Source organism: Apostichopus japonicus, chromosome 11, assembly GCF_037975245.1.
Source record: "Apostichopus japonicus isolate 1M-3 chromosome 11, ASM3797524v1, whole genome shotgun sequence".
Taxonomy (NCBI): domain Eukaryota; kingdom Metazoa; phylum Echinodermata; class Holothuroidea; order Aspidochirotida; family Stichopodidae; genus Apostichopus; species Apostichopus japonicus.
The window spans coordinates 24335118-24361144 of record NC_092571.1 but is presented as its reverse complement, the minus strand read 5'-3'; the positions used below and the strand labels follow the sequence as shown (position 1 = coordinate 24361144).

The following is a 26027-nucleotide window of genomic DNA, read 5'->3' as shown; positions in this document are numbered from 1 at the left end:
AGCATTTGTCTTGCTGGTAAGTAGGAATTACCATGGTGATGAGAGGCTGGGGGGAAGCATTCATCTTGCTGGTAAGTAGGAATTACCATGGTGATGAGAGGCTGGGGAGGTAAGTAGGAATTACCATGGTGATGAGAAGCTGGGGGAAGCATTCATCTTGCTGGTAAGTAGGAATTACCATGGTGGTGAGAAGCTGGGGGAAGCATTTATCTTGCTGGTAGATAGGAATTACCATGGTGGTGCGATTTAAGTATCGATATAGCATGGAAAATTCATCACAATAAATGAAGAAGAAAAAAAAACGACTGCTTTAAAGGGTTTCACTATGAGTTGAGTTTATTACATTGTCATGGTTACCATGCTTATCCTAATAAATCATTAGAGAAAACTTTGTTGCCCGCTAATTTCATCTGTTACCTTGAAAAATCTCATCAAAATGTGATGAAATCAGGCATAGACAACAACACTATTGCAATGTTATTTTTTGCAACTATAGAACATAATATTGAATTATTATGGAATTTTTGGGAGGGAATAAACAAATTTGTATGAGTGATAAGAGTAAATAATTCGAAAAAGAAGAAAACCGAATTGGTTATAACAACATGGATATCTAGTGAGATTAATATGCAGATAAGGCATGGTATGGAACGTTTCATATTGAGTTTTAAGCTTCATCTTAGAAACTGACGTAATGGTCTTTCGGTTAGATCTGTAGTATTTCAGATGCTTAGAAGGTCATTCCTCAAACATTAAAAGTGGTGTAGAAATTCAGTGTGGGACTGATAGTAGCATTTCTTTGGATGGTCTACAATTTACAAATATTAACTTTATGTCTAACTTCATCCTTTAAGGGATTAGATCAAAATATCATGGGAGCATTGTTTACCTGCATATTGATTTGTTTATATCCAATATTCTGTTTTGAGGTCTCATTAATTTGCATCTGTTCTTCTCCTCAGGATGTGGTGATTTTGAAATCAAGGACATCACACACCTCCCTGATCCCTGCCCTCTGCCAGACAAGGAGAAGAAACGGTCACTGGACACCCGAGAGCGGTTAATCTACGCCCCTATGTCGGGGGTGGGTGGCATCGTGTACGACAAGGACGTCGTCTACGTCGAATTGGGTCCCAATAAGTCTAAGGAACAGACTGAGGTGAGATTGGCTTCTTTTCATTTGTTAAATGCATCACGACTGCGTCCGGCACTGTTTTGTGCAATTTCAAACTTGCCCAAATGATGTCTAGGAAGGAAGCAAATCTATAGATAAATTTGAATCGTTTGTTGAATCCTATACTTAGAATTGCTAAAATTGCTGCCTTAATTATAAGGAGAAGAGCACCACAACTGATTCCAAAAGACACATCAAACTTTGATAGAAATTGATTGTGGGAATAGTTTTCAACTACTGTTTACTCTGGAAAACTACTTCCACATGGTTGAAGTGTCCGAGTCCAAATGTTGTAATAAGAGGGTTTAGGTTATAGTCTATGCTGTGCCTGATTTATTTTCAGAATAAATCAGCGTCTATGTTACTTAGGTGAGTCAGCTTTTTGACATTCTTCAGTGTGATTTTGGTCTCATTTGTAGGAGGAAGGTAAACCGTCCAATGAGCTGGTGACCAACCTCATCGGAACACAGCACACCCTCGATACCAAGATGGCCACGAGCCAGATGACCCTGTTTGATGGAGCAGCCCCGGTCACATCGGGAGAAGTGGAGGAAACAGAGAGAGGGCAGTACACAGAGGAGACAGTCCTAGTGAACGGGAGGAAAAGGAGGCGTGTGAAGTTTGACGACGAAGATGGCCAGAGCGAGGAAGCCAGTTCCTCAGAGGAAGTAAGTGGTGACCATTGACAAAGTAGCCTGCGGGTGGTTTAAAAAAACTTAAGGTAAATAGATGGCGCTGTTGATAATAGAGCGACAGGGGATTGGGAGGGCAGAATTGTTATATTGTTCGGAAAAGTGAAATACTTTCTGACATGTTATCATGAGACTCCCTTTCGTGATCTTGTGGGGCAGAAAATGTTAACCTTTGAAAGAAGTCTATGTACCAACTACTTCAATATTTCTATGACAGAATTCTGATTGTGTTTTCTTTATTTTCTTCTTCCTTTTCAGGATGACGATGAAGGCTTTGAAGATGAGAGAGACGGCCGATTGTTAACCGCCAAAAAGAGAGAACAGAACGTAGCTGGATCATCTTCTAAGAAAAATAAAATGGTTTGTTTTAGTAACTGGACTTAAGTGAAATTCCTTGTTTCATAATGGTGTATCCTGTTCTACAAAAACTTTGTCTAGGTGTCACATCCTATCCCCTTCCCTTCCCCCCCATTTTACCCCTCCCCCATCTTACTCCTCCCCCTCTATTTTACTGGATGAGGAAGGTAGCTGTTTGAAACCTTGTAAAGTATTTCTTACAACTTGGATCATTCATAGGAGTACATGGGAATTGACACAGCTTACTTAAGTATCAATAATTTATCAGCCAATTATGGTAGGTAAGAGGAACAAGTGGTTGGTCTCTAAGGCGAGGTACTTGGAAGAATGTTCTGTTAGCCAGTGCCTGCAATTTGCAAGAGATAAGTGGCCTTAACTGGCTTTAATGAAGTGGAGATCTTCTGGGTTTAGTCAGTTTGATTCTAGTTTTTTTTGTGAGGGTGGGAAAGGAAGGGTGATTAAATTAAATGGAAGTAATTTATCTTGGCAAAATGTGGATAATAATTTTTTTAACTTATTTTCGATCTCCAGGATTTTGCAGATTTTCAGTTTGCGGATAGCGACGATGACCTGGAAATGGACATATTGCCAAAGAGAAAAACTGAGATGAAGAAGGACAGAAAGGAAAGAATGAAAGATGACGAGGAAGACAGCTCAGGAGAGGATAGTAGTGAGGAGGAAGAAACACATAGGAGCAGAAAGATAGAGGCAGATGAAGCAAGAAAATTCAGGAAATCTTCAGATGGGAAGAAAATTGAAGAAGATCAGAGGAGAAAAGGTCAAAGAGACGATGATGGTGATGATGATGATTGTGATGATGATGATGACGATGATGATGATGAAAGAGAAATTGATGATAGTATTAGTTTAGATAAGAGGAAGAAAGGAGAGAGAAGAGAAAAGCTAACGATTCAGAGGCAAAATATAAGGACTACTGATGATGGAGAAAGCGAGGGGGAGGAGGGGAGTAGTGATGATGAAAGCTCTGAAGATGAAAGTGATGATAGCAGTACTGATGATAGCAAGATAGAAAACAAAAGAAATTCATTAGCGAAGAAAAAATGCTCTGACGGAGTCAATTTGCACGAAAATGAAGAAAGTAGCAATGTGGGAAGTAAGAGAAGCAAGAAAGAGAATAACAAGTTAAGTGATCGTGAGATGAAAGGTAAAAGTGGCTTTGGAAACAAGCAGAATGACAAAGGAGGGAAAAGCAAGGGCAAACCGACGAAGACGTCAAGCAAAGAGGGAAGTAAGGAGGAGAAGTTGATCGAGGAAGAAGAATTTGAATCGGCATCGTCCGAAGGAGATCAAGACGAGGAGATGGAAGAAGTCGAGGGGGAGAACCGGGAAGAGGACGAAGAAGAAGCAGAGGAGGATGACAAGTTTTCTTCATCCGACCAAGATGAGTCCGAAGAAGAAGGTAAGGACAAAAAAGAGAGGAAAAAGTTTTTCTTAAGAACAAGAACTGTTTTGAAAATGTTTTGGCCCTTTTGTGACAGACAGACCTGGTTATTTTGTCAGGGGTGATGCGCAAAGTGTGTTTTTTATTACTTAACAAAAAATGCAGAATACTGTCATTTTTTAATTTTGTTATATGATTCATTTTAAAAGACGAATATCAAACTTGTTTACAAAAAAGGCTGCTTTGGGAATGACTTTTAGGTTTCAGCAAGTTGTAGAAGTTTTGTGTCCCGTGATGGGGAAGCTATTTTGGTCACTATTTGCTGTATAATCTACAGTACAACAGTGACACATTCCTGTAGATTATACAGCAAATACAGTACATCAATGACACATTCCTGTAGATGTGAGGAGGAGAATGGGAATCATCATTTAAAATGTGTCATTCCTTTTCACTTTCAGAAGGAAAACTCAAGTGGAAGGAAAATTTAGTAGAGAAAGCCTCAGCTGCCTTTATAAGACAACAGCAGAATACGCCAAATCTGAGAAAACTGGTCTACGGAGAAGGTCGGTAGTTACCAATCAAGACAAGATATGGTTTCCTTATTTAGTTTGTTCTATCACAAAGAGTGATTGGTTGATCTTTGTTAAGATTTTTAATAGACTCATAATGTACTGAATGCATGTGCAACGTAAACTATAATTAGTCAGAGAGATTGACGATGTTTCCAGGATCTTGTTCAAAGACAAACCGAAACGAAAATGAAAGAAAAAAACAGACTGAGGATACATTTCAAATAGACAGCTGGACAGGCAACTAAGTTGAACCCATTGTGAAATGGCAAAAAGTAAAATTGGAGAGGACAAAAGGTAGTGAGATAATGTTTTCAAATAAAAAGGCTTTTTGCAGTTTGTGTCTCCCTTTGATTGCAATGTACAGTTTAATGTGAAGAAATGTAAATTACCCTTGAGCATAAGTGATATCGTTAATAGATTAAGACAGTTTTGTCACAATAGACGGACGATTAAAACCTTTTGAAAATCCTTTTGACTTTCCAAGCAGACATCGGCTCTTAGCCGAGGCCATTGTAGCACTTTCTCTCTTTGCAGCAGATGTACCTCTGCATAGCCTACTCTGTATATAAGAATTGGGGCACCAGTTGGTATTGCCATCAAGCTACTATGCTATTCGCTACTGTTAGTTGTTGCTTCCACTATGTTGAACGACAAGAGATACTTTTATGTTTTCTCGTATGACAGAATGTTGCTCTTGTTTGAAATACTGGGTGGAGAGTGAAACATTTTAAAGAAATGAAGCAACCCCTGAGTTTTGTTCACAACATTTACCTAGACTACTTCTACTTCGCAGACTGACTTTTCTCTCCTTTAGCAATCGTTTCTCAATAAATAAACAATAGCAAATTCTTGCTTGTCATTTTTGTCAAAAGTATGATTTGCGACAGATCAGGAATCCCATAGGAAAGCAGAATGTCCAAAATCTGTAACTAAATTCTTTCTCGATTATTAAAACAGGAAAAGTTTTTCAGTTGCATTAATGAAATGCCCTGAAAATTTGAAAATGCAATCACTATTTCCCTGGGTCCTCTAATTAACCTTGGACCCAAGGGCTGTATCCACTCTGACTCCCATCTCGTTGGGCCTGTGTATGATCAAGCTTTTTGGATAAATTTGACTGAAAAAATAAAAAATAAATTTTTCTTTCAGTTGTTGAGAATGACTCTGATGGAGAGACAGAAGTGTTGGGAGGATTCTTGACGTTATCCAAGCCGTCTGAAGACGAAGAGAAATTGAGTCGAGGAAAGGACGGACAAGATACCTCTGGCTTTCCCGTGAAACACATCAGAGACTGGGATTTGAACGAGGTAAGAGCAGGCATGAGCTTTCTCTGCGAATTGGCGGAATATCCGTGATTTCTTTTCTACCTCGGAAACAAACACTATTATCCTACCACACTGTAGCATACCCAAACTGGAGCCTATACCGCAATTTTTGCAAAGTTCCGTGACGTTCTTTTACCTCGGGCTCATCCCTGAAAGAGTACATGCTAAACCTGCAGAAAAAATAAAAAATAAAATTGACTTCAAGTGAATCTTCCAAGTGGTTGCCATTGACAAAAGGATCTGTAAAACATTTTAAACCTTTCTTGGAGTTGACCATTTCCAACTGTGACCTTTGACATATATTTTCCCCTCTGTCAGGTCAGGGAATTGATCGCCGATTGTTTCGTGACTGGTAAATGGGAGGCAGATGAAGATGCCGAAACCTTGCTGGAGAAAGACGGTAAGAGGCGAGAGAAGTTAAACATGTCTGATGTAAACAGGTTCTACAGATGTTTTATTTTTTCCCCCCTTTTTGTTTGTTTTTTTTGTGCATCTTTCTAAAGATTAGCTTTCTGTTTTACATCAAGACTTGAATTTAGTATTAGCTGTTGAATGGAAGACAGAGGTTTAATGGAACTTTGTGCTCGTGTGTTACCATGGTGTCACCTGATGAACTTTGACCTTTACAGTGTGCTTCTTATTCAGGGAAAAACAAAGAAGCTGATTTGAATGAAAACCACCTACTGCAAGTCTAACAGCCTTGAAGGCTTTAAGTTTCAGAGTAATCATAGGTCATCTTTCTTTGATGATAAGAGAAGATTGATCAGGAAAACAGCTGTTCGGTAAATGGATTTTTTAAGGGAAAATAGGTTAAAGGAGAAGCAAACTCAACCCTCCTCCCCTCTGTAGTTTTGGGCAATTTCTAGCAATCTGGCACCTACATCATCTGCCCATTTATAATCAGACGTAGTGTGCCCATAGCCCTGCACCAGCTCGGTTTGAAAGTAACACTAAAAAATTTGATCTAGTTCTACTCCATATAGCATATAGTCAAACTTTAACCTAGCCTGATGCATAATATAGTCTGTGTGATTTGGTGGTAACATGAATTGCAATTTCAATTTCAATTCCCTACTAGCTGAAATATTTTCCATCTAAATATGCAATATTTGCAAGTTTAATTTTTTGCCTTCATATATCTGTTGGGTATCTAACTGACCAGCAGCTGATGTAGAACCTCAAATGCCCCAAAAAATATTAAGAAAGTGTTATTATTACCATACCCATGAATTTTTCTTTTTTTCTTTTGACAAAAAAGAAAAGAAATAGATAAATCTGTTCTTTGTTTGGTTTGCAGATGAACTTTATGGTGATTTTGAAGACTTGGAGACAGGGGAGGTACATAAAGGAGACCCAGAGAAACAGACCGATGAGAGGAGTAGCGAGGAGGAGGATGAAGATGGCGATGAGGAGGAGAAAGCAGAAGGAGAGGTAGGAGGTGAAGCAAAGACTGCCCTCTCTGTCCAAGACGAGGACAAACAGGAACGTGAACGAAGGATGGAGAAGAAACGTAAAGCTAAGATGGGGTTACTGGAGGATGAGGAGGAAGGACCGTCTTTCTTCGACGAATGGAAAGAGGAAATGGATCAGCAGTCCAAGGTATAATAAATTATTATCGGGGTGGTCATTTAAATCGATTTTTTATGGGAGATGATACGTTAAAGGGGTATATATCGAAGGTCGAAACAGATTGCTGAACACATAGGATGGAGAGATACTGCATCTTTAAGTACAAACTAGGTCCTCTGAGTCAGAGCGGTTGGTATGGGGAAGATAGGAATTTTGAGATATATTTTGATTATGCATCTGGCAACAGTGAGTGAATGATGTCACCCCCAGGACTTGAACTGGAAATGCTGGACAAGATGATAATATGGAAGTAAAAAATTTTAAAGAAGGTCTACCATGATGACACACAGACTGTCCCCCCAGATATCTTTAGGGGTTCCTGAATTCAACCAATTTTAATCTTACTTTGAGTAATGGTTTGGTAGGTTTGGTCCAACTACCAACCAGTTGCAAAAACCCTCTCTGAAGCCACTTTGAAGTGTATCTGGCAGATCTAAGTGTATCAGTGCTTCTGAAACTGTTAGATCTTGATACTAGTCTCACTTTGCTCTCCTCCGATTTGTTAGCTACCTACACTTGATGTGGTACGTTAATTGTCACATATCTATGGTTACGTGCCATCGAAAGATGACTGTATGTTGTTCGGTTGATTCCTTCATAACATTTCATTTTTCCTGCAGCTCAACAGAGCAGAATTTCAAGACATGGACGACAGTGTCCGAACGCAATACGAGGGCTTTCGACCGGGCATGTATGTTAGAGTGGAGGTACGTTGTTATTGTTACCACAATTACTATTTTTAAATTCTATATTATGCTTCAAACCAGACAACTGTCAGGCGATACAAGTACTTTTGCTAATCAGAGACAGTATTTCCTTCCGATATATTTCAGTCTATTCTCTTTTCGACGCACACAGGTGGCGGACGTTCCCTTTGAGTTTGTAACAAACTTTGACCCCACGTGTCCTATGGTTCTAGGTGGCCTGCTCAGCAGCGAGAGCTCTATCGGCTTTGTACAGGTAAGTGCCGGTATTAAAGTCCAGTCTCCGTAGGCTACGACCATCATATGCGCCATTGCTGAATATTTTTTGACTTCTTAAGTCGACTTGCTGCAGTGCTCAGAAGAATGCAATTTTGGTTTGAACTTTTCCTCCCCAGATTCGTCTAAAGAAACACAGATGGTATCCCAAGATTCTTAAGACTAGAGATCCGTTGATTTTCTCTGTTGGTTGGCGTCGATTCCAAACCATCCCCCTCTACTGCATCCAAGATCACAACGGACGTAACAGACTTCTGAAATACACTCCAGAACATCTCCACTGTATAGCAACTATCTGGGGTGAGATTAATAAGATTACCGTTGTCTTCATGAGTTATCTGGGGTGAGATTAATTAGATAACTTTTGTCTTCTTGAGTAATCTGGGGTAAGATTAATTGGATTAGTTCTCTTCATGAGTAATCTGGGGTGAGATTAATAAGATAACTTTTGTCTTCATGAGTAATCTGGGGTGATATTTATTAGATTACGGTTGTCTCTATGAGTAATGTGCGGTGAACTGTTGTCTTCATCAGTAATCTCTGTTAAACTTTCATTGATTGGTTTATTAAATGATTGCTATTCTTTTCTTCTAGAAGTTTGTTGTGAGATATAGGTCTCTGCTCAAAAATGTTTATGAGATGTTGATTTTGTTTACAATATTTACCCTTTTGTTCTAGGTCCAATCACTCCCCAGGGTACAGGCATCTTAGCCGTTCAGTCAATCAGTGGAAGGGAGGTAAGTTTTAATTTGAAATTTAATTTCTTTTCAAAAAAAAAGATGGGCTGTAACCTTTCTGCTGCTGTTACAATGAAAGTGTTGCATGATTCTGGTGCCGTGTGGTTTGTTTGTCAGCTTCTTAACGTAAACAACATAGATGATATCAAAACTGAGGCAACAGACAAAGAACAGTAAAGTTAATAGCTAGATAACTCTGTGGCCCTATCTACCTCGTAGCTGCACTTAAATACGCATTTTAGACAGGAACTGTATATAAGGGAGTTGTTTTTGATAGTTTTACAACACCAGTGTGTGTCTTTTATCTTTTAAAACTTTGGGTAAGCCTCTAAGACTGGGGTGGGCAACCTACGGCCCGCGGGCCACATGCGGCCCGCCAGTGATTTTTTTGCGGCCCGTGAGATGTCTCAAGAAGAAAAAAAATATCAATCTATTTTACATCACAAGAAAAGTGCTAGCTTTTTAGAATTTATCGGGACTAATGATGCTGTCAGGTAGGCCTATTATCCCCATTAATTATCAACTGTACTGTATTGACATTATGTTTTTGTGAATACAGTACACACCTTTTGCTTGAAAGTCCTCAGAAGCAGAGGTTTGAAATCAACAGCAGGTCGTTGGTCAGGGTGCTGCTTTGTCAATTTTTCACTCCTTATATCTGGCCCAATCATTCAGTGGTTGCCCACCCCTGCTCTAAGAGAAGAAACTCCTGACATGATTTTTCTCTGCAAGGCATTAAATAAGATTGTAACGTTACTTGTTTTCTCCTCATTTGTAGCCTGGATTCAGAATAGCTGCGACGGGGGTAATCCTTGACTTGGACAAGTCCATCAACATCGTCAAGAAGTTAAAGCTGACTGGGGTGCCACTCAAGATTCACAAAAACACAGCTTTTATTCAAGTGAGTTTATATTGCTTTAGCCACTCTGTCAAGAACAAGAGCTGCAGCAGCTGCGAAATCCCCTGCAGCCAGGCTGAATCAAACTATCAAGCAATAGAGATATCTCTTCAGACCAGCAGGGTTATGCTGCAGCCTGACTGGATTTTGCTGTAGCCTGGCTGGATTATGCTGCAGCCTGACTGGATTATGTTGCAGCCTGGCTGGGTTATGCTGCAGCCTGGCTGGGTTATGATGCAGCCTGGCTGGGTTATACTGCAGCCTGGCTGGGTTATACTGCAGCCTGGCTGGGTTATGCTCCAGCCTGACTGGATTATGCTGCAGCCCCCATCAGCATCCTACTTTTGACACAGTTCCTTTTCTGCCCTTTTTTTTAGAAATGAAGTGATATAATTTATACTACCCTTAAGACCTTGGAGAACATTTTGAAGAGTTATTTTTATCAATGTTTCTTCTTAAATCAATTTCGCAGGGAATGTTTAACTCAGCGTTAGAAGTGGCAAAGTTTGAAGGTGCCTTGATAAGAACTGTCAGTGGAATCAGAGGTCAAATCAAGAAGGCATCTAAGGCACCACCCGGGGCTTTCAGGGCATCTTTTGAAGACAAGCTTCTCAGAAGTGGTAAGCTCAAAAATGCCAGTCAGCTACTTAGTTTAAAATCTTTCGATTCTTAACAGAGACCACGTACACTGAATATTGCCATCCCGTCTTACAATATACCTTTTCTTTTCCAGTAAAGCCTGCCGCACACTGCCCCAACTGAACTTGACATGACCCAGTCTTGTCATGATCTAACTTTTGATAGTCCCTATGAACCCATAGTCTTGCAACTGACCCCCTCTTTTCCCCCAACCCCCTGCATACTGAACCACACAATGACAGGTTTCTGTTAATGGGACAGTATACAATGGTATTAGCATTAGAATCAGATAAAGGTTGGGAACTGTTCATACTGTCAGCACAAGTGCTTTGAAGCATGATATGAGGTGACAGTATATAGTGGTACTAGCATTAGAATCAGATATAGGTTAGGAACTGTTCATAATGTCAGTATGAATGCTTTGAAGCTTGATATGAGATGACAGTATAGAGTAGTATTATCATTAGAATCAGATAAAGGAACTATTCATACTGTTAATCCTCAACATTATCTGAGTCTAATGCTAATACCACTGTATACTGTCCCCTCATGCTCGCACTGACGGAATGAATGCTTTGTCAGTAAATTATGTCTCTTAAAAATATCTATTTTGTACTTCTCTGTTATACAGATATAGTTTTCTTGAGGACATGGTATCAAGTCCAACTTCCCAAGTTGTACAACCCTGTCACAAACATGCTCCTACCAAAGGAGCAGAAGGGCACTTGGAAGGGTATGAGGACAGTCGGACAGCTACGGAGGGACAATAACATCCCCCTGCCGGTAAACCAAGACTCCCTGTACAAGGTAAAGCTTTGTTTCCCAGTTTTGGTGTAAGAGCTACAGATGTTTGTTTTGTTTGTCCTGGTAGCTTCCAAACTGACAAATATCACAGAGTGGTTGTGTACAAAAGGGGTGGAGGGCAGTTGGCCCCTACTTCCATCGTCAGTCCTAGGAAAGCAACCCCATGCCTGCACCTCCTCCTATTGAAAATAACCTTCATTCTCCTCCAGTCCATCCATAAAATTTGAAACCCTATACCTAAAATCATTTCTGATACATTTGGAATGTTTGCGTAGCTGTTAAAGTTTCTCTGTACTTATGATGTCATCAAAATGTATCTTTTTTGGGGGAGAAATATTCCGTTTTCATATGTGGTTAAATGAAGAAATACAAAGATATTTTCAGCTGAATTGTCCTGAGGATATCCTTCAGTCTTTTGTTGCCAGATGCATAAATTTACTAAATATCACAAAATTCAACGGAATTTTTTTTTTAGCTTTGTGGTAATACAATATGCTATGTTCATGTGGTTTTTCACCTTAAAGTTCAGAAAATTGTCAGTTCTTTTGCTAATCAACCAACTACCAATCACTATGAAAAAAAGCCTTCTAACACAACACCAAATAACCAACACCAACAGCCAACACCAAATCACCTCACCTCACGTATCCCGGAGTCTGGTAGACCGTAGGGGCGCCACAGATGCCCTCCCAACTATTTCTCTCCACTGCTTCCTGTCCTCGGCCTCTCGTAGGGCATCAGGCAGTTTGAGGCCCGTCCACTCTGGGATGTTGTCCTCCCATCTTTTTCTCTGTCTGCCTCTCCTTCTTCCTCCCGGTACCGTGCCCTGCAGGATCGTCTTAGCCAGTCCTGTAGATCTTGTGACATGGCCATACCATCTCAATTTCAATTCTCAACCTCAACACCAAATAACCAACACCAAAATAAGCCTTTTAATGCACAACACCATATAACCAAAACGACATGTGGACACATTGTTTGTTTTGTTCATATATTGTTGTGTAGGGATACCCAGAGGATAATGAAGGTAACAATGTACTTGAAGCTATCAGCATTTAATCTTTTGTGGAACACTTTATCAAACTCACATTGACCTTATCTTTATGACCCTCTGAGTGATTACTTCCCAAAATGGTGGGCAATACCTGTCTTTAAAATGCAGCCAAATATTCGTTGTCTTGTTTTTACAGGCTATTCAGCGTAAGCCACGAAGGTTCAACAGACTGGTCATTCCACGAAAGCTGGCCCAAGAGTTACCATTTAAATACCGCCCTCAACAGCGGCAGAGGAAAGAAGGTCTCACTATCGCGGGCACGAGGGCAGTCATCCGAGAACCTCATGAAAGAAAGGTAAAGAGATATGTATCCACAGGGGGAGGGGGAGGGGGGAATAATCGACAATGTTTATGCTTTAATAAAGAGAAGACAAGAACTGAAATGTTCTAAAGATTATAAAATAGTAGCAGAGAACAATGTTAAGCAGTGAAAGGCTTGGCTTTTAATTGTATAGTTGCCTTGTAAGGAGTGACTTGCCAGGGGGGATAAATGGACAAAGAAGAGAAATGAACAGGTCACAGAAAGGTCGCAGAAAATGAGATTAGAGCAGTGAAAAGTTGCAGATGCAATGAATGTAGTGATAAATACAAGTAGTGTAACAACTGTAGCATAAATTTACAAATAATTCATTGGGCGTGGAAAAAAGCCCAGACCCTTCATGTCTAAAAATTGTGAAAAGTCTCTATGAAAACTAAAATGAATACTCCCAAGTTACAGGTGATTCTTTATGATTATTTGAGTGGAAAAGATGATATATGACCCACAGTTTCATAAAATTATGATACAAGGCATCAAAAAAAGATATTGACAGGTTCGTCCGTCCAATTTCGACATAGATTCTCTTCCAATATATAAAAATGATAATAATATAAAAATTTGTAAAGCACTTTTATCCTGTTATAAAAAACTGTTCAGAAGCGCTGCAGAAGCAAAGTACCCAAAATTGACACAACAGTTATTAAACGCATTCATGAATAAGAAAGTCTTGAGTTCTTTCTGGAAAGTTGACACATGCTGGATTGTTTTCAGATGTAAGGGGAGACTGTTCCAGAGCTGTGGAGCTGATCTAGCAAAGCAACGTTCCCCATAGGTGGAAGTGCGAACAGTAGGAACAGATAGCATATGTTGTCGCTATATGTGCTTTTTTGTTGAGCAGTGACCTTTGACCATGTTTTGTATTTTGACCTCAGATTGCTGCATTGATGCAAGAGTTGGGGGCGCTATACAAAGACAAGAAGAGACGAGACCGAGAAGACAGGGAGAAGAAGTCAACGGAAAACAAGAAAAGGGTAAGTTTTTCGAAAAAGAATGAAATTTTAATGAAGTTTACTTCAGTTTTAAAGCACAGGGTGAGGTCAGACTAATTTGATTCTGAAACACAAGCCCAAGCGTTTTTTTGTGGAGATGAGCAATATATGAGGGACTAGAGAAAGTGAGGCTATGGCATTAAAGAGTGGATCTTTTTTTTTTTTTCGGTAGGCGGTTGTGCTATGACTGTTTGCCAGACATAATTCTTTCACAGGCATTGGTTAGCTTGTAATGCTCTGTGTATTAGACTATAAAGTCCAGTCGTTTTAATTGATGAACCACAGCTCTTTTCAGGGTCATTTCACAGGAATTATTAAAAGGGTTAAAAGAGATACACAACTTGGACTGATGACAATGTTTTTTTTTTCATTTTATTAAACTGTCTACTAAGTGTCAAATAATATTGTGCGTAAAGTTATCCCCGTTAATAGATTGTGAAGTGCTGCCCTCACTCTTTCTTCAATCTACCATCATCATGGAGCTTCCGGGCCGCGGGAAGTTTAATAATCAAATTCAGAGCGTGACATGAAACAGCTTTAAAGAGGATGAACATTTTTTAAAAGAAATTAAGATACATATCCAATGCATTGTTGGAGACGTGCAATAGTTTTGTCACCATGCACACTGCCCCCTACCCTTCCGCTAATCCCCCCTGCCCCTCCCTCCTCTCTCAAAAAGCAAAATATTGGGACCGTTAGGAAACCTTGACATCGAAATTAAGGTAATCAAGTTTCCTTAGAGTCATAAATTAATACTAAGATGGCTATAATTGCTGTACATGTATGTTCAAGCATTTCGCTAAGCTCTGGAAGGTGATTCGAATTGAACGACAATATCTTAGTTGATTTTCTATACTTCTCCTGTATGTCGTTGACTGTTGAGACCTAAAGTTTCAACCAACTTTGATTCACAAAAAATTGAAAAGAAGAAAAAACCAAACGACAAAATCTGTCGGCCGTAAATAAGTCATTTATATTCGTCATAAATGTAGTTTAATTATGTTGGGTCTAATGTATTTGTCAGGATTATAACCCACAAATCGGCTGAATGGACGGTACATATCTAGTTTTATTGCACTGGCTCCATTATTTTTGTGGGTGTTATTATCCAGTAATCGGTTGACCGAGTCGTGTATTGTGGCTTCTATGTGGACATTGATATTGTCTGGCCAATAAAAGAAAGATTTTTTTTGTCAAACTTATTATTGAATTCAAGGTCAAGATATTTCCTCGCTTTCGGGATATGTGTTCCTGTACAAAGGTGATATCTAATTTTATTTTGTTGGCTCTATTATGTTTGTGAGTGTTATTATCCAGGAATCGGTTGATCCACTTTTCTTGAGTTTTGTGGCTCCTATCTGGACATTGATATTGGCTGTACAATAAAAGAAGGATTGTTTTTGTCAAAATTTGTATTGAATTCAAGGGTCAAGATATTCCTTGGCTTTCAGGATATGTGTTCCTGTACAAAGGTGATATCTAGTTTTATTGGGTTGGCTCCATTTTGTTTGTGAGTGTTATTAACTTATTATCCAGTAATCGGTAAGAAGGATTGTTTTTGTCAACATTTTTATTGAATGTAAGGTCAAGATAGTTTGATGGGATATGTGTTCCTGTACAAAGGTGATATTTTCCTTCTTATGACTTTTTATTGAAAGAAGTACAATGCATGGCAAGGATCCATTTTATCTGTCAGTTGGTGGATGGATGGGGAACCTCTAGGGTTTTTTTTTCCTGTTGCAAGTTTTGTTCAAACATGTCAAGCGGCTGGTTGGGTATTACACCTGCTGATTGCATCATTGGTTTCTCCTCTTGTTAAATAAATTTCACCAGAAACAGATGCTTGCAATTCAAGGGAGATATTTCAGTGGCACACCATGTAAATGCTTATATTTGTAGACTGTTAGTTGAACACCCCATCTAAGTAAAATATTCCCTACCTCAGGATAGATTCATTCAATGTCATTTTATTTCTTGCAGGTAAATATTTGTTTTAATAAAAGTACTAATAATAATAATAAAAATTTAAATAGGTGTCCTTTGATGTCATCGTGTTAGAGTGTTTTTCAAGTGTTTTAATCTCCTGTCATAAACACTGTTGATTAAGCCCTTGAAATGTGATGCATTTGGAACGTTTGCCGATCGCTGTAACGTTTCTCCGTGATCAGAATTTCATCCAAATGTAATTGTTTTGTAGCAATTTTAGTTTCCCCTATAGATACGTGTTTTTTTTTTGTAGATATTATTAAGAATAACAAACACTGTTTTTCAGCTCAATTGTAATGATAACATCAGTGACTACTGTTGCCAGATGCATTCACTAAACATTACCAAATTTGAAACAATTCATAAATTTGCTATACAAAATGTGATGTAGATGTGGTTTAAACAATGGGGTTCTTTAGCCTTTATACCACTAGAAACTAGAAAAGACCCGATATGACAGCCCCCTCTGTTGATGTAAGGCATTTAGCCGAAGATTCATTTTAACTTTGGCTGCCGGAATATCCCTTCAACAATTGCAAGATACGGCTAAAATATTGAAAAAGTCTGCAAAAACATGTGATGTGACTAGAACTGCTACACTTTCATAGCATATTTGTGTGCCCACTTTGCATATGTAACATGAGGCTATATTTTTGCCCGTTGTTAACTGGTGCATGTAAACACGAGGGCTATTAAAATTTATGATCATTTACTGTCAATAAATGTTGAAAGCTAGATACCAGCTAACATTTGGAAAGAGCAAATCAATTTTGAGCTAGAACAGGCTTCAAACCGATGCCCAGAGGATAAGAAGCCAAGTGCCTTATCCAGCGATCCTTAGTTATTGGCGATCCCTATCTAGCCATTTCTTCTGTGCAGTGCATGACAAAGGCCGCGAAACCTTGCATATCGTGTAAGGTATATACATATAAAATTGACGTCGTAATGAACATGTCAACTTTTCTTATAATGGCCAAAGTTAAAGACCTCAAACATTGTTGGGGTGTTTTTTCAAATGTTGACAATTTCCTCCCTTCAACAGTTAATCCGTTGAGGGCTCAAAGTGTGCATTTTGGTTCAAAATGTGTTATTTTCTGTACGTAAAGTGCTTGTGGATTAAGAAAATACAGCCTAGTGTAATGCGTTATTTTAGTAAAAGCAGTAGTTGAGGTTACTCCTGGTAGTCAACTTGTGTAGAAGTAAGATTGATATCCCTTATGTTAAAAAAAAATGAAAACAAAGAATTTGCTTTTTGCTAAAAAATGGGCATTTAGTTAGTCTGATTGTTGAGACTCATGCAAAACAGGATGGGACTGTGATGGAGTGGGACACCCTCCTTTTCTCTCAATGGAACAATCCACTTCCCAGAGCAGAATAACCTTACTTTTCAGAGATGGATAACCCAATTATCTGAGTGCGAGTACCCACTACTCTTGTAAGACTTACATACAACATGTGTTTTCACAGACATTGCCACTGTTGGAAACACTACAGAAAGCTAAAACTGTGTGGGATGTTGAGTCTTATCATGTTTTGTGGACACAATTTTTTTACCTCATTGGATTTTTAATCTGATCGCTTTAATCACTCTTTATCAACATATCAGCCATACATTAAGATAAAACTAAATATAAGTTTTTTTTGTTTATTGAATAGTATAGCTCTATTCCTGCCGAGTATCAAGAGTTCAACTTGACTTGTAGCTTTCTTTCTTTTTTTTTTCCTTATTTTTTATCGCAAACGGATAAACTCAATTGACTTTGCGAAGAATTGCTAATCAAGTTCTAATCTGGCAAATACTTGCTATTGATTTTGCGAGGTGATGTTGCATGTTACTTGGTATTATCAGCAATATTATCTTTTGTCTTATTGATTGCTAGCAGTATGTTTTGATTTTAATATACCTTACCTGTAGATATGAATGCAACAATAGAGCAATAAAAGATGAAAAAAATATCAATAGCTTCCTGTGGTGAGGCTAAGCTTTGTTTTTTGGGGTGAGGGAATGCTTTGTTTTTGTGGTGAGGGTATGCTTTGTTTTTTAGGGGTGTGCTTTGTTTTTATAGGGGTATGCTTTGTTTTTATGGGGTGTATGCTTTGTTTTTAGGTGTATGCTATGTTTTTGTGGTGGGACTATGCCTTATTTTAAGGGGTATGCTTTGTTTTTAGGGGGTATGCTTTGTTTTGAGAGGGGTATGCTTTGTTTTTATGAGGGGGGGTATGCCTTGTTTTTGTAGTGGGACTATGCTTTATTCTTAGGGGGTATGCTTTGTTTTAGGGGGTATTCTTTGTTGTAGGGGGTATTCTTTGTTGTAAGGGGGTATGCTTTGTTTTTAGGGGGTATGCTTTGTTTTTAGGGGTATGCTTTGTTGTGAGAGGTATATGCTTTGTTTTGAGAGGTGTATGCTTTGTTTTGAGAGGTGTATGCTTTGTTTTTATGGTAGGGCTATGCTTTGTTTTTAGAGGTATGTTTTGTTTTTAGCGGGATTTGCTTTTTTAAGAGTGGGGAGGGGGGTATGCTTTGTTTTTATGGGGGTATGGTTAATTTTTTGGGGTATGCTTTGCATTTGTGGTGGGGCTATGCCATATTTTATGGCGGTGCTATGCTCTGATTTTTGTGGTTCAGCCATGCTTTGTTTTTCTTGTGGGGCTATGCTGTTTTTGTCTTGTTAATATACAGAAACATAATGTAGGCTACATGACTTGCTATGGCTTTTTGAAACTGTTGATAACCCCCCCCCCCCCCCTCCCTTCTCGGAGTACCGTTTCCATCAGAGAATGAAAAGAAAACATTCAACTAGTTTTGTTTGAAAAAGACAAGTTTCCTGTGTTAAACTTAGTTTTCCCCCAATTTATTTAAAATATCCCCTTTGTCTATGATAGCTTTCTTTGGTTCTTTTAATCCATCCTTGAAGATATTGTCTTAGAATCCTTGTCATTCCTGTTTTCCTTTCTTAGTTTGGTAAGACAAGGTAATCGTGAACATTTCTGCATGCCCCATGTGTTTTTGATTGTATCGGTTCAGCAATAAACCAACCAGATTTGCAGTTTTCTATATTTAAACCTGTTTCATTGTTTGCTGTGCCATCACTCAGATAGCACGTAACAGTTGCTGTGCAAATTGTCATACAGATTAAGAACACCACGTACTATAGTTATCTAACTGTGTATATATGCTGTAGGAGCTATATAGCCACTCCTGTGCAACTATTTAACCACTCGGGCTGTGCAATACTGGCTACTGTTTAGGCTCCCCGATCACTCCAGAAGCCGTCGTCCTTCACCGACGATCACCAGCAGTTTGATTGATGAAGACACTCTGTCTTCTACCAGGCAGTGACACTCAATTTGATTGTTTGACTAAATATCAGTTTGGATTCTATGAAAAGAGAGAAAAGTGAGAGAAAGAAAAACAGGGTGGAGAGAATTGTTTGCAAGATTTGTTGAAATATGGAAGCCATATAGTAGCAAACAGGTTTGTTGTTGGCACACAGCTGAGTTGACTTTGTCATATAATAGAAGGCCACTGTGGAAGCAGTGGCTTTTATTTACTTCTTGTAAACTTTAACAACCCGAAGGGATTGGTACTGAAGTGTTATCAGGGGGTCGTAAATACTTGTCGGTGCTTGCTACAGCCTGGTACATCGGTACTCCAGTCACACTCCCCCTTCAGTTATTCCTCTTTCAGTTATTTACAACCGGTAGTAGTAGTACGGTTTCTTTTTTCTTTTTCTTTTTTTCCTATCATTTTTGGAAAGAAGAATTGGTTCATTTTGACTTCAGTATTACACTCTTTGTACAACGAATATGTAAACTAATAAAAAAATTGGAAAATTAATCTATTAATCAAATTATATAATTTTATTGTCCAAATAAGATCATGAGGTCAAAGGTGAAAAAGATGAAACTTTTGAAAATACTCTCATGGCATTTGAGTCAGCAGTTTTGACATGTTGAAACAGAGGTTCAACAGTCATGTCTTTGGTTGCTTGCCATAGGTAGGCAAGTAACCTATGCAGTCAACTTGGCGTGTGCATGCGCGTATGGGTGCGTGTGTGGGTGTGTGTGTGTGTATGGGTTGCCCTAGCTTGTTTGGCTTCCAAGTACGCTAGAAAGTCAAAAGAATGATCATTTATTTTTCAAACTTTGATAGCTATTCCCCAGTTTCCCCACTCTTTTCCCCTTGACGACACATTTTATTGTTGCCCAAGGTTTATAGTCACAACCCATAAACTTCTCAGTCCTAAAGATCACCCAATATACCCCCTCCCTGGTGATTCATAGTTATATTTGCACAATGGCTCAATATGATTAATGTTGATTGGACGTTATTGAAAGCCAGTAAACAACAACAACTACAACAAACACAGACAAAAGTTTGCTTTACAGGGAGGAAGTATACCGCCAGATTCCAGCAGAAATGTTGTTTAACCAACCGTTCATTTCTGTTTTATGATACCCAGCTCGGCAACCCATAGTTTGGGATGATTGGTTCATTTAACTGTCACCCTTATGTCATTATTGCTCACTGAGACATTTGATTGTCAACTTCCTCAATGTCTGGGAATCATTTTGAAGGTCAGGACATCCTCAAGAGAAATATTGAAAGCAGCGTTTAAAGTATTAAAAATATGAATCCAGTATTTGGTGACCTTATACCTTTTTCTACATATATTTCAGAAAAGGAAGCCAAAAATGGAAAAATTGTTGTAGGATTTTAAAAAAAGACCTTCAAAATTGATGATGTTATTTTAAAACATTCAAATAGTTGTGGCACTTTTGGAGTATATTTCTTGTTATGGGGATGGAAGAGGAGAGGAGGGGGAGGGGGGTTGGTGGGTGCAAGGGTAAGAGTGAGAAGGCATGCTTACCCTGAGGCTTTTTACTCTTTTAAAATTTTTTTTTTTAAGGAACTGAGTCATGTAAAGGGAGGATGAAATGATGTCAAAATTATGGTTGTTTGTTTTTGTTTCTTTGTTGCAGATGAAGGTAGAAGAAGAGAAACTCATGAATCGGCAGAAGAAAGACAAGAGGGAGATGTTTAGACTTCTTGGACAGATGAAGAAGAAGACAAAATATTGAAAATGTGAGGACATTCAAAGGTGATGGATCATGCCTGCCCCCTCAAACGGATCGACAGCTGACACACACGACGATATGGAAGAGAGGAAGACGACGTTTTGTGGAAGAATTAGCTCTTGAGGGTGATGACTATATCATCAGGGAAGATAACCTCATCCCAGGTGTGAATAAATGTGATATGAAGAGAGAAAAGAAGTTCAGGAAGCGTGATAATACGAATTATGAAATTGGTGAATCTCGGCGTCTCTCAGGTCAACGTCAAGTTGACCCACAGTTGATTCATGAATCGACGTGATACAAAGTGGAAGAAGAGGTTGTTAAGATGGAAAAGTTAGATGAGGACTGTGAATCACATCTCATCCTGTCAGGGTAACGTCAGGGTGTGTACCATCGGAAGATGGAAGAAAGAGATGGTATTGTTAGGAAGAAGAAGAGGTATCCGAACCATCGCATGCACAGGATTTTGAGATTGTTGGAGGGGGGGGGGGTGGGGGTGGGGATTCTAAATTTCCTAGACTGATTTAGGAATAGGAACCTTACCTTTTATGGAATGGCCAGAGGGGAACTTAGGCTTTTAAAAAAGGAGGGGTGTGGCCTTTGGGTAATTGACACTAGGGGAGGTGGGGGGGGTGTACACCCGTAGTAGTTGTCTAATTCTTCCCTGGCTGAATGTAAGACATATCTGGAGATGGTGAATCTCATCTGCTCCTCCTTGGACTACACCAAAGGATTGAGGGTAATGTATGGTGTCAAGTGTAGGAGGCCGAGGGGGCTGCATAGAACAACACTCTCTTTTGTGTTCTGCATTTTCCATGATAGGGACTATTGTTATCCAAAGATGATCTCTATTCTTTGATATCGATTCAGTCTTGCTGCAGGGAAATTTTGCGACTGCTGCAGCTTTTAGATGCAGTGCCCAAATTAGCTTCGCTTGGAAAGTCCAGGTAACATAGAGCCACTGGAACCTCAGCTTGTTCCAAAGCTGTTTGACCTCTCCTGCACAATGAAAACTGCAAGGAAGGAGAGAAGTATTGTGAAAATACTTAAGAAAGTGGTGGTACTGCTGTCGTTCCCCCACTGTTTTAAATAATCCCAAATTGGACAACGATAACACTGAAGTACCTCTGCCAACTTTGTTGACATTTCACGTTTGACCTTTGCCACAGTCCTCTCCAATACAACAGACCTTGTTTGCTCTGTGCTGTAAATCGAGCCTCGCAATTCAATCTACTTGACCACAGGAGACCTCCGTATTTGCCACTTGTATCTTCATCGCAAATGAAGAAATTTTTAAGCTCTTGTCAGTATTTGTTTACGCCAAGCAGACCAATTATGGGATGGAAGTAGACGGAGGGGCAGAGGGATATGCCAGAGGAATAACCTCTGGGCCCTAAGGCACCATATGCTTGCTCATCTCCCCTCCCCCTCCCTCCCCTTTTTTAGTTTTGTTGGAAGAAAACCCTGAAAATGGAAAGTTGTTTTGCCTGCTCTGGAAGTTTTCACAAAGGCTCTTGACCTTGTGGAGATGAGGCTCAGGCATAGGGCTCATGTGTCTATTGGGAGATTGGGGGGGGGGGTACAAGGGAACTACCCCAATTTGCTACTTTTGTTCAAAATGTCATGAATTAATCTGCTGGGGAAGAATGAGGGGCAATGCACACAATTTTAAAGCAACTTTTTGAGTTTGATGGCAATTTTTTTCGCAAACCTGTCTGGAATGACTCAAAATAAGATATTAATTGATCATAGTAAGACACTCATCTGGATCTTCCCACCTAATGAAGGATCATTAGTGGGTTATTTATAGATCTAAATTCAGTTCTCAATATTTTGTCATCCATACAACTTTTTATAGTAGCATCACAAATATAAGCTCAAAAAACCCCATAATATTTCAAAAAAACCTTTACTTCACTTTTTCAAATGAAATTTTGCCTATAGGCCAGCTGATGAGCTTTATTGATGTGATATTTTATCAACTTGAAAAAGTTGCTTTCAATCTGCTTAAAATGGTTCAGTAATTTGTCAGTGTTCTGGTTTGATTTTTCATTACTGGCAGTGCGTGTGTATGGGCATATACCTAAGTTACTTTATAATTAATGGTATATTACTTTCAGAAGATTGGTAAAAAATTAATTAAAGTTCATGGCAGGAGTGTCCCTATGAATATGCCTGAAAACTGAATTATTAGTGGTTCTGAGGTGAGAGCATCCCAATACCGCCTATACCGCCAGACTATTTTCTTCCGATTCGAGTGGTGATTCCACATAGAAAACAACGTCATAAGTTTTTAAAGGCATTGAAGACTCGCCCCAAACCGTGTGCCGCCATCTGAAAAAGTTAACTTTCCGTTGCTTGCAAGTGAAGATCTTTTTTTCTTGTCGCAACAAAATGCAGACAGTAATGAAACATGATACCTTGTTAGCTGGACCTGAGATGTCCATCGCTGTATCGTTTGTACACTGTGCTGTGGTATTGACTGCAGCTGTTTGTACTGACCGTACACTAGTGTCTAATTACCGACGGTAGCAAGCTGTGTGTGTGTGTGTATTTTCTGGGATCGATGGTGGTGTCTAATACTTCTGTTACACATCATTTGAAAACTAGGTTAGATTACCGGCATTAGACGTTTCTTTTTACGCGAGTCTTCACAACCTTTAAGTAAGTTGAAAAGTATTCATTGGTACATTATTAGTGTTTTTGCTGATGTCTACTGGTAATTTTATTGTTCTACCATGTTACGATAACAGTAATCTTTATCAACTGTCATCAGACAAAAGACATTCTCTCTCACCACACAATCATCTTCCTGGGTTCTGTGAACTTTTAAACAGACTATTAGATTTACAATTTGAGGAGGTAACACCTCATAAAGTTAAAAGCAACTGGTTATTTGCTGCAATATGACATCTGCATCTCCTTCTTACACCATTCTCCGCATCCTGTTTCTTTTTTTTTTGGGGGGGGGGATGGGCAATAAATTTAAGACCCAAACATATCCAATTTTCTCACCTATTGGTTCCACTGCTGTCACCATTTTTTTCAGCATTACATGACCAGATGGCTCTTCCTATGATAAGACTCACAAGTTATTTAATTTATGATTATATTAAAACTATAAATAATTTTTTCTTTCTAAATTGACTGGAATTGAATACAATTCACACCCAAGAAATGAAATCGCATTTGTTATTTTTATTGTCTGTCTTTAACGTCATCTCGTTTACTTGTTATTCTTGGTAATTTCGTAATATAGTTGGCAGTGAGAGCAGTCTTTGATTTCACAGTACACCTCTTTATATATGTCAACAGAAGTCAGTAATAACTGCAGAAGAATAGTTATAAGTGATTCAACAATATGCGTAAATACAACAAAAAGGGTGATAAACTTGCCAGATAGGTAACTTGCCAGATAGGTTGCTAAGACAAATCTAGAAGGTGGCTGCAAGGGCGGCGGAACCGGGGGGGCACAGGGGGCACGTGCCCCCCCCCCCCACTTTTCCTCAGGTTAAAAATGTGCCCTTTTTCTACATAAAAATTGAGGTGTCTCAAGTTAGCAAGAGGCCAGGGAACCAGAATGAACACTCGGGAACGGCCGTTTCCGGCCATCTGAGGGGTTTGTAAAACCAAAAATTTTCTTGTACGCTCCGCGCCAACCGATGGTGGCGCTCCGCTCAGATAGTCGTGCATACAACTTTGCAAATCCTGGCTACGCCCCTAACTTTTAATGAATTTCTGTGGGTCAAACTCAAGCTATTTCGAATGGAAAAAATTTGTTAAGATATTAACAAGAAATAAACTCTAATTCGGAAGATTCCAACATTAGCAACTAGCATGTTTTCACCTCATTTTGTCTCAAATGAAAACTTGTTCCTTGCTTCCCAATTTGCACATTGGATATTGCAGTGCTAGTATGCATATTTTCCTTGAGGGGGGGGGGGGGGGAGGCAGGACGTTGATGGAGTGATGTGTATACGCAAATAAGTTAGTACAATAAGAGTTATAAAGGGTACTAAATATAAGGCTGCATCAGTCCAATCGAATTTCTGCAAAGTGCCCTTTGATGTCGGTGCCCCCCCCCCCCCGGATTAAAAGTGCTTCCGCCGCCCTTGGGTGGCTGACCCCTTCAAGTTTACTTTTATGATTGTTTTGTTTCGCTTTTGTACAATTGATCGTAACGGAAATATCGAAATGAAACGCTCAAACTGTTCTTGTAATATACAGAATAGGATATCTTCGGAGCTCACTATATTAAACGCGAATCCAAAGTGAAAATCAAGTTATGCCTCATTATTATCTGTGTAGTGGTATCTCCTGACCCCACTCGACTTTGTTGGGGAGGGGGACTCGTGGGAGGGGCAAGCGCCATGACTGGGGAATGTCCTCGTGACACCGCGACTGATTCTTGTTACATTAAACTTTGCAACAACCAATCCACGCCGCATACAAAATCGCTGTCGATATTTACACAATATATGTCGCACTACTGGTAAGTCTAGTTGAACACAACAATCCAAAGTTAAAGACGGACTCTCGTGGGCGAAAATCGGTGGCTCTATCACATTCTAAAAGTTTACCGATATAAGCAAACAAATGATAGCGCCATCTAAGCAGCTTTGTTTGCAAAAGTTTTGTCATAACCTTTGAACCTGTGGATATGGTGGGGGGGGGGGAGGGGCTCTTGACGCAATACTTTTCAACACATCGTTGTGCGACGTCTACGGCCTGTACAAAGCTTCCTGTACATGTATATATGCGTACGTGTGCTCAATGTAATAAGACGCTACTGAAAATTACTCCGCGCGAATTGCCGACCCTTATTCTATTTACGGAACCCAGCTTGTCCTTACAATGTCAGCCACGCCACCAACCTGCCATATATATAGATCCCAATGGTACAAAGGAAGTTGACATTTTAGTTGTAAGGAGCTAACAATGCCTTTCAAATATGTTACATGATCTACGCCTCTTGTTGCAAAATTATATTTATGACGATTATTTTTGATAACGTTTTTACTGCTTTGTTTGTTTTCCTTTAAATTACTATTTGTTTTATTAATATGAGATATTTTATTATGATTATTATTATAATTATTATTATTATTACTGTCATTAAATACGCCCCTCCGGTTACTGCACCACCCTGTGCTTAGTACCGATTGTTTGTTGAACAATCCAACATTGAAATCTCGATTGTGGTTCATAGGTTCACAGTCGATCGAACGATTTTTATATCGTGCAGTAAAATAAAGTCAAACTCAGTAAATACCATAGCTTTATTTAATTAGCACTGTCCATACTGGAATTGTTATTCTGTATAATATAGGCTATAAAGTTTGACAGTGAAAGGAAAACTATTCGCTAAAATCAGTGACCGTTGAAAAT

The 26027-nt window shown here is 39.2% G+C and overlaps 1 protein-coding gene across 2 annotated transcripts in view; it reads left to right on the top strand.

The window, feature by feature from the left end:
* The window catches only part of LOC139976493 (ribosome biogenesis protein BMS1 homolog), a 33241-nt gene extending 11557 nt beyond the window's left edge, over positions 1-21684 (top strand). For both annotated transcript variants that reach the window (XM_071985292.1, XM_071985293.1), the window contains 18 exons: positions 963-1159; positions 1594-1842; positions 2125-2226; positions 2755-3643; positions 4087-4191; positions 5350-5507; positions 5844-5925; positions 6823-7124; positions 7775-7861; positions 8013-8114; positions 8254-8434; positions 8813-8871; positions 9650-9772; positions 10242-10389; positions 11040-11215; positions 12403-12561; positions 13458-13556; positions 20544-21684. In XM_071985292.1, the coding sequence (XP_071841393.1) occupies positions 963-1159; positions 1594-1842; positions 2125-2226; positions 2755-3643; positions 4087-4191; positions 5350-5507; positions 5844-5925; positions 6823-7124; positions 7775-7861; positions 8013-8114; positions 8254-8434; positions 8813-8871; positions 9650-9772; positions 10242-10389; positions 11040-11215; positions 12403-12561; positions 13458-13556; positions 20544-20642 (3317 nt within the window). In that variant the 3' untranslated portion in view covers positions 20643-21684. The remainder of the gene's footprint in view (positions 1-962; positions 1160-1593; positions 1843-2124; positions 2227-2754; positions 3644-4086; positions 4192-5349; positions 5508-5843; positions 5926-6822; positions 7125-7774; positions 7862-8012; positions 8115-8253; positions 8435-8812; positions 8872-9649; positions 9773-10241; positions 10390-11039; positions 11216-12402; positions 12562-13457; positions 13557-20543) is intronic.
* Positions 21685-26027: the final 4343 nt, after the last annotated feature.